General features: G+C 59.0%; 1 protein-coding gene across 2 annotated transcripts; it reads left to right on the plus strand.

Moving 5' to 3' along the window:
- The first annotated feature begins 472 nt into the window (after nt 1–472).
- On the plus strand, nt 473–12,180 carry TMEM63C (transmembrane protein 63C). 2 transcript variants are annotated; one of them, XM_086613232.1, is made up of 22 exons: nt 473–670; nt 1,023–1,102; nt 2,178–2,265; nt 4,411–4,448; nt 4,870–5,012; nt 5,323–5,374; nt 5,800–5,908; nt 6,339–6,412; nt 6,518–6,598; nt 6,730–6,850; nt 6,962–7,095; nt 7,332–7,454; nt 7,969–8,122; nt 8,682–8,788; nt 9,620–9,706; nt 10,214–10,279; nt 10,382–10,544; nt 10,790–10,895; nt 11,101–11,268; nt 11,542–11,657; nt 11,800–11,886; nt 11,968–12,180. In XM_086613232.1, exons 1-22 carry the CDS (start codon nt 473–475, stop codon nt 12,178–12,180), a joined length of 2,508 nt encoding a protein of 835 aa, XP_086469358.1. The 2 variants fall into 2 exon arrangements, with proteins under 2 accessions (XP_086469358.1, XP_086469359.1); XM_086613233.1 differs by having other exon boundaries at nt 11,815–11,886.
- The last annotated feature ends 1,046 nt before the right edge of the window (nt 12,181–13,226 follow it).

Raw genomic sequence — 13,226 nt, forward strand, 5'->3', positions numbered from 1 at the left:
GAAGCGCAGTAAGTGCAGCCCCAGCAGCCCAGTTGTTACCATCATTGCTCTTATTTCTCAGAAACTCAAGCAAATGCTTCGGCTCCTTATTCCTGCCTGCTGACTGCACCAGGGTGGCCATGACACAACCCAGCTTCCAGGACTGAGGGGCAGAGGTAGTGAGAGACCTGTCTCAGGTATGGTGGAGGCAAGCCCATAGCATGGGGTTTAATGGGGTGGGAAAAGGGTATGAAGTAGCTGTGAAATTTCTTCAGCAACTTCCCTTGCCCTGTGTCCCACAGTCCCTCCCTGGAAGAGTCTGGGACTGGGGAAGCTCCAAGGTCACCAGCCAGTTCTTTCTCCTCCCTGCCCTTATTGAGCACCTCAGACCTCACTGGAGGATCTGGAAGAGCCACAGCCCCTTTTCAAGCAAAGGCTTCTCCACCTGCACCTCTGCCCCTGTGTTGCAGAGTGAGGCCCCACGACAGCACCGATGGAGAGCGTGTACTCGGTGGAGCCAGCGCCTGACGGTGCTGGCTCCACCTCGCTGGACGTGCTCAGCTTCCTGGACACCCTGGTGAACAGCACGGAGGAGCAATGCTTCAGTGCCCGCTCCCGCAGCACCGTCCTGGAAGGGCTGCCCTTCGGCGGCGTGCCCACCGTGCTCGCCATCAACTTCATCCTCTGGCTGGTGAGCAGGCTGGGAGGGTGTCAGAGACTGGTTGTGAGCACAAGCGTGCGTGTGTTACGGGTGTGCTGACAGCCACATGGTGTGCAGCATGCCTGCCGGTGTGCCTGGCTGTTTGGGGGAGCGGGGGTGAGTGCAAGGGACCAAGGGCTTTGCCCACACCGTGGTGGGCAGCAGGTGGCACTTGGGCAGCAGTGGTGAGATCACTGAGCAGGAGCAGTTTGACTTGAGGCAAGAGTTTTGCATGAGGTTGGGCTCATGAGTGAGAAAACATGAAAGGAGGGATGTGGGTAGAGCTCACAGGGTGAGACCCTGCAACAAAACCCCTCACCTTTCATCTTCCCTATTCTTCCAGCTTCTCCTCCTGGTCTTCTCCTGCCTTCGGAAAGCAGCTTGGGACTATGGGCGCCTGGCACTGCTGATGGACAACGATAGGTGAGCAGGACCCAGCCTCTCCAAGAGGACTGGCAGGAGGGCCAGTGCTGCGGGGTAGCCCATGGAGAAACTCAGCATGTGTTCCTGTCCCTCCTTCCCACTAGGAATGGCCTGGCTGCCCTTGCCCATGGAGGCACAGGCACCAGCCGCTGCAGGAAGAGGGAAAGCCCAAGCCAGCTTTTATTCCCTCTTGCAGACACCATCTCGTGATGGTGCTCTCGGTGCCAGGGAGGGAAGGATAGAGGCCCAAGAACTGCTTTCAGGTGGGGACTTGAGATGCGGCCTCTTCCCCTGTGACTCTCTTGGAATGAACAGGGCTGGCTGGCGGAGGAGGCAGAAGGAGAAATGCAGCAATAGCACTGTTTCCCATGTCAACAGGGCAGCTTGCCTGGCCCATCCTTTGGGCTAGGTGCAGAATGTCCCCCAAAATACCAGTGTCCTGGTGAAAGCAGAGCCTGGACTGGATTTCCAGGTGGGCTGTGCTGCCCACAGCTGTCTGGCTGCCAGAGCGTGGTTCACCCCAGATGCACAGCATCTTCCTTTGTGCCAGCGATGAGCGCAGGAGGGGCCTCTGCAAGGCTGGGCAGCCCGCCAGAGGAAATGTTGTAAAAGCCCCTCTCCTGCTTCTCCTCTCTCCAGCTCCTCTTGGGCTCGAGTTCTGGAGCCGAGTCTGGCAATGGACAGGCAATGTTTCTGTTCACTGGGGAGATCAAAAGGGCAATCAAGACTTAAAATTCAAGCACTGATTACATTCCTTTTACTGTAATACCATTCGAGGGCTGAAACCAGTGGAATATAGCTTGTCCTGGAGCTAAGACCACTTCCCCATCGGCCTCCCTGCCGTGGGTCAGGGCCACGGAGAAGCCGCAGAGACCCATTGGTGCAGAGGCAGCGAGTGCGGCCTCTGCCCCGAGTCCAGCGGTAGTCGCTGGTCCGCCCCCAGTGCAGGATGTGGGGATGGGGGAGATATTTCCCAGGCTGGTCTCCTAGGAGAAGCTTCTCCGAGGGTGCTCATCCTCTCCCATCTGCTGCTTCTTTCCTGCCTGACCTCTCCACTCCTCCCATCACTGCAAAGTTTGACGTCGCTTTTCTACGGAGAGCAGAGTGAGAAGGAGAAGTCCCCATCAGAGAGCAGTCCCCTGGACGTCGATAACAAGGACGTGGTGAGTGCTGGTGGCCATGGCAGCAGCAGCCCAGGCTTGGCTCATCCTGGCCCAGCCCGCCCTGCTCTTCATGGGAAACCCAGGTCAGGAGTTAAATGGGAGAAATTAAATCCTCCAGTGTGGGGTTTCCTGCTTAACGCCCTTTAGCAGTGGGCTATTCCTGGGAAAGCTGAGGGGTTTCTTTGTCCTGGCTGGGTTTGAGGCATCTACCTTGAACGGCAGCTTGGAGGGGACGCTCCCGCCAAGGCAAGCACCTCCCGGCTGCGCAGCCATCCCTACTGGCTGTGGGTGCCTAGTCAGATGCATGGCCAGAACCTTGCTCTGCATTCCCCAGCGACCCTTCTGGTCCCAGCAGGACAAAATGCCCTGGCTCACACCTCCACTACTGCCGACATGGTGGGCTTTGAGGGCTTTAAAGCCACCTTTTGTTTCTCTCTACCACACTGGCCACAAACCAGATTTTGCTGGAAACAAGCATGGACCAACATGTTTTACTGTTTCTTTCTCTTTTTTGGCAACGAAAACTCAAAAATCAGTCACTGGTGTGACTATGAAAAGATGGCAGAACTTCTTAAAAAAGATCTAGGCAGGAAAGGTAAAGAAGCAAAATCCTTGCAGGTGGCAGGAGGCCTGTTTAAAGGCTCGGTACTGGATGCTCTGGGCAAATGTATATGGCTCATCAAGAAATAAATGAGAAAGACCACAGGGAGTGCCAGCACAGCTAAAGAGCAGCTTAAGGGAGATTATTAGATGTAAGAAGACATCCTTTTAAAAGTCAAGCCGTTCACAAATGAGGAAAATCTAAATTCTGCCAGGTTAGATGTAAAACACACTGGGAGGGTGGCAGGAAGAGGAGTTTGAGGAGAAACTTGTAGAGAGCATAAAAGCAAGTACTGGATTTTTCTTCATACATCAGAGGGTTTGTAGGGCTGATAGGTGGTGAAGATAGAAAATACCTGCTGGAGAAGGTGAGAACGTGGCAGGAAAGCTAAATAAAGTTTTATTGCCTGTATCCAGTGAGGAGGAGCTCAATCAAATTCCTGCCTGGGAGCCCTTCTCTGCAGGGAAGCACCAGAGCATCCCTCCAACAGCAGGGTTGGATGATGAAGTTGCAATAAAAGCAGCCTGACGAATTCCCGTTACCATCATAAATTCCAAGGAGCAAGTGTGGGACTTATCCTTCACCCTGAGATGAGTAGCCAAGCTGTTGACTGCAGCGTGCGACCTCTCTTCTGCACATGGGCATCCTAGAGAGCTGGGAATTGGCTGATAAATGATGTTTTTTCAGGAGAGTTTCTGGAAAACCCAAGAAATTACAGCCCAGGGAGCTTGCGATCTGCACAGACAACCTCCCAGACGTGGTCCTCCAGAGCAGAGCCCTGGAGTGGGTGTAGGAGGGGAGTCAGCCCGGCTGTGCTAAGGAGGTGTCTGTCCCCCATGGAGCTGTAAGGCGCATGGGGACACCTGTACCTCTAAAGCCTCCAGCTGCAGTCAGTGGGAGAAAGCTGAGCCGTGGGATGGGAGGGAGGGTCCTGACTTGGGTAAAGCTGGGGAATGGAAGGGAGAAAGAAGCTGCCGGCTCTCACAGGTCAGGGTAAGGGAATCTCACAGCGGGCTGCCTGGGCTCCTTCCTGTCCAAGGTCAGCGTAAACCCTCTAGAAAGGAAGCAAAGAGGAGAGGCCTGATGGCCCCATGTTATTTGGTACAGCCATGACAGGGAAGACTGCAGAGGGACCTTCAACTTGCACAAACTCCAGCGTTGGTAGAATGTAACATAATGCATAGGGGAGAAAAACTCTAATATTGCATATGCAGTGGCAGGGAGTGAGCTATTACACAAGATCTTGGCGTTGTCGTGTATCACTCCACGGCAGTGCCGGCTCAGCGCTTGGTAGCGGTCAGAAAAGCACATTGCATGTTAGAGACTTTCCAGGGAAGGCACAGAAGAGGGAGCTTCTGGAAGCCAGGAGCCTGTGTTACAGACATGCTGCATGTTTCCTGCTCCTCCTGAGGCTCAGGAGGAGCCAAGGCAGCTGCCTCTGGGCGCTGCTTCCGTTTGCTCAGCCCCCTGGCCCTAGGCCGGTGTCCTGGCTCCTCACCAGGGAGGTGGTTGCCTCAGCTTATTCCGACTCTCTTCCCTTCCAGGGATTCTGCTCCTGGCTCATTTCTATCTACCAGATGAAGTAAGTGTGTGTCCTTGGCATCGCAGCCATGCCCCACTGCTGCTCCCCCCCAGGGAGCCCATGCCCATAGGTGGTCATGCATCACCCAGAGCTGCTGGGACCAGCAGCAGAGGAGAGCCCTCCTAACTCATTCCTCTGGGAGGGAGAACAGAGGGCTCACCTCTGTGTTTCCTCCTGGCCCCTGCCTCCTATCCCAAAGGAACGGGCTCCAGCCTCTTCTGGTAGGACCTGTTCCTATGATGGGATGGCAGCCTGAGGGTTGCTTGCATCCCCCGTTCCCTCTGTGCCCAAATCCCACATGCCACAGGCTGGATGCCATGAGTTGGGATGGATTGTGTGAGGCTGGAGCAGCCAGTGTCCCTGGGGTGGGAGGTGATGGGGCGGCACCACCAGCGCTCACCCCCACCTACCTTTTCCCCAGGGACGAGGAGATTCAGAGCAAGTGTGGGATCGACGCCACCACCTACCTCTCCTTCCAGCGGCACCTCTTGGTCCTGCTGATGCTGGTCTGTGTGCTCTCCGTGGCCGTCATCCTGCCCGTCAACTTCTCGGGGGACCTCTTGGGTAGGTGCTTCCCCATTGCAGGGTGGCTTGGGAGCATGGCGCAAGCTTCCCCTTCCTCAGGCCGAGCACCCTGCCCTGGGGACAGAGGACAGAAGGACCCCTCTGGTGGGAGCCTCCATGTGAGCAGGAACCCACCATCAGCTGTGGGACAGAGGGATGCAAGAGGCAGGGAGCTTCAGGGTGGTGAGGGCTTGATGGGGACCTGGGAGATGGAAGAAGAGGGAGAAGAGATTGGAGCTGCTAACGCTGCAAGCGTGGACACACGCACTGCACTGGGTTCCCATAACCTCCTGTTTCTCTTCCCTTGCAGGACACAATCCCACCCACTTCGGCCGGACGACCATCGCCAACATCCCAACGCAGTATGTGGCTCCCATGTTGGTGGGGGACTGTGGGCACTGCTGCTGCAGCTGGCACTGCTGGCAGTGCCCAGGCACGGCACTCGCTACGGTCCCAGAATGGGGACAGGTCCATGTGAGCAGCATGCTGCTCGCCGTAGCCCCCGTGTCTGCACTGCACACGAGCACCTATTGTGGTGGGCAGCTGCCCGCACTGCCTGCTGCACCCTGCTGCCAGCAGAGGGGCTCAGGGAGGTTGTGGGCGGCCTCATTTCTGCCAACACCCTGGACGCTGTCCCTCTTGTCCCTGGGGTGGGGGTCCAGCAGCCGGCTTGGGGAGGTCCCGCTGGGCAGTGGGAGCCACTGTGGGTAAAGTGCTGGGCACCAGGCTGGTCCACGTGCCACGCGCCCGCCACAGTGCTCGCTGATCCCCTCTTGCCCTCTTCCAGGGATCGTCTCCTGTGGCTGCACAGCATCTTCGCCCTCATCTATTTCATCCTCACCATCCTCTGCATGGCTCACCACTCCGTCCACCTCGAATACAGGGAGAACGAGAAGGTGAGTAACCACCCTTCTTCCAGCCCTGCCTTGTTCAGCACTAATGGAGAACTCTGTGCTGTGCAAAAATGATGGTCCCAGTAGGCAGGGAGGGCTTTAGAAACAGCCTGGGACTGGGCAGGCAGGGAAAGATAAGGCTGGTTTTGTCCAGCTTCTGGAGAAAGCCTGGCAGCCTGGAGGCAAATCTGTCTCTCCAGCTGCCTTGTGTCTTGAGACTGAAGCTCTGCTGTGTCTATCTGGGAGGTGGCAGCTTCTGGCTGTGCCCCAGGGTCTGGGGGTGGGCATTGAGGAGGGCTGTGTTGACCAGCCTCCGTGGTGGCAGTCAGTGCCCCGGCTCACCTCTGCCTTCCTGGTGGCTGGGTGAACAGGGTGGCAGAGAAATGGCCCACGGCCCCCTCTCACCCACCCCCTGCCCCTTCTCCTCCCTCAGGTCGCCCGGACATTGATGGTTACCCACATCCCCAAGGAGATCACAGACCCTTCCCTTATCATCAAGCATTTCCAGTGAGTAGTGGCGTGCTGCAGCCTTGCCAGGGCGACTGGTAGGCAGGTGGCAGGGGCTGTTCCTGTCCTGTGGCTCCTGGTACCACTGTGTCCCTGTGCCCACAGCGAGGCTTATCCCAGCTGCACTGTCACCAACGTCCAGTTCTGCTTTGACGTGCGCAAGCTGATGAAGCTGGATGCGGAGAGGTGAGTGCAGGCAGGTCCCCGTTGCCTCTGTGGGTGGGTGTACCACTCCTGCCCAGCATGCTGAGGGACCCAGTCTGTCTATCTGTCTGCTGCTCCCCGAATGACCCTTGTCCCTGTCGGCTTCCCGGCAGGCGCAAGGCAATGAAGGGGCGGCTTTACTTCACCACCAAGGCACAGAAAGAGGGGAAGATCATGATCAAAACCCACCCCTGTGCCCGCATCTTCTGCTGCCGCTTCTGTGGCTTTGAGCAGGTAGGTGGGTGGGGGCAGGGCTGCACATCCCCGCTGTGGGTAGGGCAGAGCATGGCAGCTGGCCTGGGCCGCAGCCCAGCGAGCGCGGCAGAGCCCCGGCTGCTTCCGCAGGTGGATGCCGAGCAGTACTATGGGGAGCTGGAGGAGAAGCTCACAGATGAGTTCAATGCCGAGCGCAACCGCATCACGCTCAAGCGGCTCGACATGGCCTTCGTCACCTTCCAGGATGAGCGGATGACAGCTGTGTGAGTGCCCCTAGGATGTGCCAGCACAGGCACGTCCCCCAGCCTGATGGCCACCACCGCTAGGGCACCTTGCGGGCTACTCCAGCCAAAGCAAGGCAATGGGTTTGTCTCCACTGTGCTTCTGCCACTTGTGGAGATGGCTGCTCTGTTGGGCCTGCGGGAAGGGTCTCATGAGAAGTGAGGGGGGGTCCTGAGCCCTTGGTTCTGACCCAACCCCTGGCTCCCTCCTCCTGCAGGATTTTGAAGGACTACAGCCACATCCGCTGCCGCAAGCACCCCCAACAGTCCTCTGTCACCACCGTGGTCAAGTCACACCACTGGGGCGTTCGCTATGCCCCTGCACCCAGCGATATCATCTGGTGAACCCCCGTGGTGGGAGAGGGAGGGAGGGCGAGCAGCTGGAGGGGACCCATACCTACAGCTATAGGGAGCCCATACCCATAGTTATAGGGAACCCGTATAGCTGTAGGGAACCTGTGCATACCTGTAGGATGCCTTCTCAGGGTGGCAGGGGCTGACAGTCCCTCCTGTGGTCATAGTAGAAGTCACCAGGGGTGACTGGGGTGATCACCCCATGGGTGGCAGGCTTGGCCAGGCGAAGATTGGAGTGGTTGCCCGCTCTGATTTCTGCAGCCTGACTCCAAAGCCTCCTAGTGGCATGGACCCCCCACTGCCATCACACTCTGGTCCTGGGGGCTCTGCAGGTGTCAGTGCAGCAGCTCAGGGAGGGGAGAGAGGTTGAACTTGGAGCAGGGGCTGCCAGGATGGGCGGAGTGGGCAGTGGGAGGCAGAGCTTTGGGGAGCCAGGCTAGGAGACCCAGGACATGTGGCTTTTTCTCCACACCATGTCTGAGTTGTGCTGTCCTCTCACAGGGAGAATTTATCAGTCCGTGGCACATCTTGGTGGGTGAGATTCATTCTCCTAAATATCTGCCTCTTCGTCCTCCTCTTCTTCCTCACCACGCCAGCCATCATCGTCAACACCATGGACATGTTCAACGTCACGCAGCCTGTGGAGAGCCTCAAGGTAGTCCCTGGCGCCCTGCGCCAGCTTTCCCAAAGGGAAAAGACTTGCGCATGACAGGGGGAGGGCACTGGCAGGGGGAGGGCACTGGCTCTGCACTAGCCCAGGAAGACAAGCCATCACTGGGATGAGCACTGATGAGAGGCAAGGAGTGGTCATGCCCCTGCTTACTATCCATCCCCTTCTTGGTGTGTTTCCAGTCGCAGAGCCCTGAGGCATTTAAGCTTTGGTGCTAGTGTCCATGGAGGAGGGCAGGTTGATGTCCATGCAGAAGAGGGGTGGGAAGAAGATGTAGATGTTAAGAGCTGCCAGCAGCACATCTCAGTCCTGCTCATTGACCTGTGAGCTGTTGGGTGAGCACCGGGGCTCAGAGTGTGCCCATGGTGCCTTTGACTGGTTTCAGGCTCTTATCTCCTGAAACAAATGTCCCTGCTCAGGGAGGGGATGCCCCAGCCCACCTGTTGCGCACACTATCCTGTGCCGGGAGGCCCAGGGACCTGCCTTCAGCATGGCTGAGCTCTGGTGGGCTCCTGAGGGATGTCCGGCATCTCTCCTCCTGCAGAACCCCATCATCACCCAGTTCTTCCCCACGCTACTGCTCTGGGCCTTCTCCGTCTTCCTGCCATTCCTCGTCTACTACTCAGCGTTCTTCGAGTCGCACTGGACGAGGTAACGGGGCTGGCCCCCGTGCTCCCCCGGGGCTGCGGTAGATGAGAGGAGCTCAGTAGGACTCGTGGGACCCGACCTGCGGGGAGGCAGGCAGTGGAGTGGCAGACCCCCCCCAGAGCCCCATGGGTGTTGCCCTCCATGGAAAGAGCCCCAAATCCATGCCTGAAGGAGCCATAGCTCTGAATGCTTCCAGGCTGCTGACAAAGGCAGGTGGAGCTGATTTTAAGATCGATATGAAGAAGTTTGTGAAAGAGATGGTGTGATGGTGGACTGGCAGCAGCAGGGCCATGGCCCTGACTCCGTCAGCACATCCTAGACATGCTCCCAGCCCTCCAAGGCAAAGGTGTAGCTTCCAGATGCTCAAAGTCTCCTTGCAGAAGAACCTCTGCCCAGCTCCTTCAATGTGCTCTCTCTGTCTTCACCCTCCACTGGCCCCAACCCCTGTGTCTGGTCAACTGAGTCCTTGCAGGAGCTTTGTCACAACCTCTCTTCTCCCAGGGAAAATGAGGGCTCCTGAACCCATTGTAGACAGCCAGCTGCCTCTTGTCAGGTGTCTACACCATCAGGGATGGTAGGAGAGGTCAGGAATGAAGGAGGTGAGAGGCTGGAAGGACAAGACCTTTCTCTACAGCAGATTTCCTTGTGGTGACTGCCCCCGGCCTGGGAGAGGCTTTGCAAGGCACCAGTAGATGCACAGATCAAAATACATGTGGCTTCCTGGGGCTGAGAATAGCTCCTTGGTGAAGAGTGAGACCCAGCTCAGCCTCCACCCCGCTGACTGCTCTGCCTTGGAAAAGCGCAATGTCCTTCTCTTGCCTCCCCTCTCCACAGGTCGAGTGAAAATCAGCTCACCATGCACAAGTGCTTCTTCTTCCTGGTGTTCATGGTCATCATCCTGCCTTCGTTGGGGCTGAGCAGGTACGGACCACCCTGCCGCGCTGCTCTCCCTGCTTCCTGGCAGTGGGGATCGCACCCAGGCTCCCTGCAAGCCAGCCCCAGCGGGCTGAGGGCCCACCACCACTGAAGCACAGCTGTCTCTGGGGAGGAAAACACTCGGTCCTTAGCTGTGCCGAGCTGCTCCCAGATGGCCAGGGACAGACAGCTTCCCTGTGAAGGAGGAGGGGAGCAGCTTGCCAGGCTGCCACGGCTGACCCGAAGGTGCTAGTGGTGCCCTGCTTGGGGTCAGCCCTTCAGCAGCCCTGAAAGAACCAGGTCAGGTATCTGCATAGCCCCAGCTATGGAAATGCTGACCATCCGGGAGGCGAGCACCCGCACTGCAGTGGTCCAGTGCAGCAGAAGGGGCTGCTCTGGCAGCGTAGGGTCCAGAGGGTCTCACCCACCTGGGCAGGGGGAAACACGGGCCCATTGGGTGCCCCCCATGTTACTCTCCCTTTTGCTGAGCCGCTCCTCTTCTCCCCACTCCAGCCTGGACCTTTTTTTCCGCTGGCTCTTTGACACCCACTTTCTGGACGAGGCTGATATCAAGTTCCAGTGAGTAGCAGGGAGCTCCCAGGAGAGCAGGAGCACCTGACGCCTGCAGCTCTGCCAGCCACCTGCCTGGGCATCCTCTCACCCTCTGCATCCCCGGGGCAGGTGCGTTTTCCTCCCAGACAATGGCGCTTTCTTCGTCAACTACGTGGTCACCTCGAGCCTGATCGGGACGGCCATGGAGCTGCTGCGCATCCCAGGCCTCCTCGTCTACACCGCCCGCCTCTGCTTTGCCAAGTCTGAGCCCGAGCGGCTCCACGTCAAGCGGGTACGTGGCCCTGGTCACCTCCGAACCTATGTGACCACCAGCACGGCAGGGACGTGCTCACTGGAAACTCAGGCTGTCCTGGTCCTATGGGTAGGCTTGTGGGGACAAGCCACTATGCAAGGGGCACTGCTGGCCCTGACCTCGTGGGAATAACAGAGGGAGGCAACTGTGTGGGCCAGGGTGCAAAGGCAAGGGCAGCCTTTGCAGAGGCAGAGGCAGTAATGGGGCTGTTGGTTGTGCCCCAGAGCCAAGCCTACCAGTTCCAGTTTGGACTGGAGTACGCCTGGACCTGCTGTATCTTCTCTGTCGTCATGACCTACAGCATCACCTGCCCCATCATTGTCCCCTTTGGTGAGTACAATACCATGCCCTTGGTCCCGCTGTCCCTGGCTGTGCCAAGAATGGCCAGTCCCTGCTGCCAGTAGTGTTGTGGGATTACGAGCTTCCCATACAGGAGAGTATCATCCCCTGGGCCACTGTCCCTTAGCCCTGGCTGTCCCCTAGCCCTGGCTGTCCCCATTGTCCTCCCCGCAAATGGCCCCTCTCCTTCCACCAGGTTTGCTCTACATGCTGCTCAAGCACATGGTTGACCGATACAACATCTACTATGTGTACATCCCCACCAAGCTGAACCAGCGCCTCCACGTTGCCGCCATCAGCCAGGTCGTGGTGGCTCCCATCCTCTGCATGTTCTGGCTACTCTTCTTCTCCGTCCTGCGCCTCGGTAGGGAGAGCTTGGGGCTGCCCCTCATGTAGGCTGAGGGTCACATCTGATGCTTGGGAGGGCAGGCTGCCAGTGTCACCTCTGACTTAGGCATGACATGGAGGTTGGGAAGGGGGATGGGGGAAGATGCGATGGATGCCTGGCAAGTGAGGGGGTTTTGGGGAGGGGGTTGAGAGCTTGTAAGACTCAAAGCAGGCGTCAGCCTAAGTCTCAGTTGGACTTGCAGCAGGTCCTTGGAGGATCATGTGCTGCCCCAGTGTCTCTCTGCTCCAGGTCCCACCCGCCCCGTCACCCTCTTCACCTTTGTGGTCCTCCTCTCCTGCATTGTCTTCTCCTTCTTTGGCCTCTGCCTGAAGAAGCTGCAGCCAAGGAAACCTTCCAGCTACCAGGTAAGCGCGGACAGCCACCTGCCCTGTTCCCTCGCCCCACTGCATCCCCTCCTCACCTCTTTGGGGTGCATTTGCTGTGGAGAGTCCGAGGTGGTGCCTGGCTGCCCCCCAGCTTGGGCTGGGGACCCACAATCTGTCATTTCCTCCCTCTCCTCAGATGTCCGACCAGTCTGAGGGCGCCTTCAACGATGTGGAACGGAGCAGCGTCTCCTCTACTCCCAACTCCAATGTGAGTACCCCTCCCCAGCCCTGCTGTGGTCCCCCCACCTGGCTGCCCCGGACCCTGACCTCCTGCCGTCCCCCGGGGCAGCTCTTCGTGGCCACCGTACTGCAGGAGCCCGAGCTGAGCCTGACGCCGGCGGCCTCCCCAGCACACCAGTCCTACGGCACCATGGGCAACCACCTGGAGCCGGCAGAGGATGGAGAGGACGGGGGGCTGCGGAGCTTCGAGACGGAGCTGGAGACAGTGGAGGGCGAGTACAGGAGTGGCCCTGTGATGGAGAGCCAGGCCCGCTACCAGTGACCATCCCCACTGCTGGGGCGAGGACTGGGCATGCAGAGAGCGGAGGACATGCCGGGGGCAGGAAAGAGCATTCCAGCACTGGTGGGGGCCACCGCTGACGGAGTGAGGGGATGATAGGACTGAGGAGAGGGGAAGACCCCATTGCATGGCAGGTGGCGGGAGGCTCTGCCAGTCCCTCCTGCTGCCTGGACCAGCTCAGCCCCTCCCGTGCCCCCTCCCCATCCCCACCTGTCTCTTCGAGCCCCCCGTGGGGAAGGGGAGGTGCAGTGGTGTGGGGAGAGGGTCTCTCTGAATGGCCATGCCTTGGGGACAGGAGAGAGGCCCTGGTCCCTGGTGAGGGGGAAGCTGCCCAGACAGCTCAGATGAATGTGCCTGCCACCATGCTGTCCCGCGGGTCCTTGGTGGCAGGGGACAGCTGCCCCTCACCCCCCGCCTCCCCTAACCCTTGCTTCCTGCTGCTCGTGGCGGCTGTCCCGCTGCCTCCCCTGCTACCAGCCGTGCAGGGTCCTGCCCCACCCCACTGACCCCCCCCAAGGCTTTGCCTATGAAAGCAGGGACTGCTGAGCCCAGGTGCTTTGGTGGAGGAGTGAGCACCTGGGGCTGCTCCCACGTCTGCCCGAGCACCGGCCGCCCTGCCCGGCGGCAGGCATCAACATGCAAGCCCAGTTCTTCTCCACCCTCCCACCGCATCCCTCTGCCACCGCTGCACCATGCCTGTGCCCTTGGGTCCTTGGGGAGGGGTGGGAAGTCAAGGGACGAGTGTGTTTAATGGCTGTGAGGGCAGCTCCTCGTCATCCCGCTCCACCTGACAGCGTTCCTCTCGTGCTCGCGTTCTCCCTGGGAGAGGCCATGGGACCCCGCATGGCTCTGCCCTGTTGCAACAGAAATGGGAGGTGGGGGGGAGGAGCTGGCGGGACCCTGACCTCTGGGTCCTGGTCCCCTGTGTCCTGCCCTCGCCCCCAAGCCGCAGCCATGGGATGCTCCCCCAGCAGCCACACCGCCTCTCGAGCGAGTCCTGCTGTGGTCGGTGTAAATGTGCTAGCTCC

The sequence above is a fragment of the Tauraco erythrolophus genome, chromosome 6 (genome assembly GCF_009769465.1).
Source record: "Tauraco erythrolophus isolate bTauEry1 chromosome 6, bTauEry1.pri, whole genome shotgun sequence".
NCBI lineage: Eukaryota > Metazoa > Chordata > Aves > Musophagiformes > Musophagidae > Tauraco > Tauraco erythrolophus.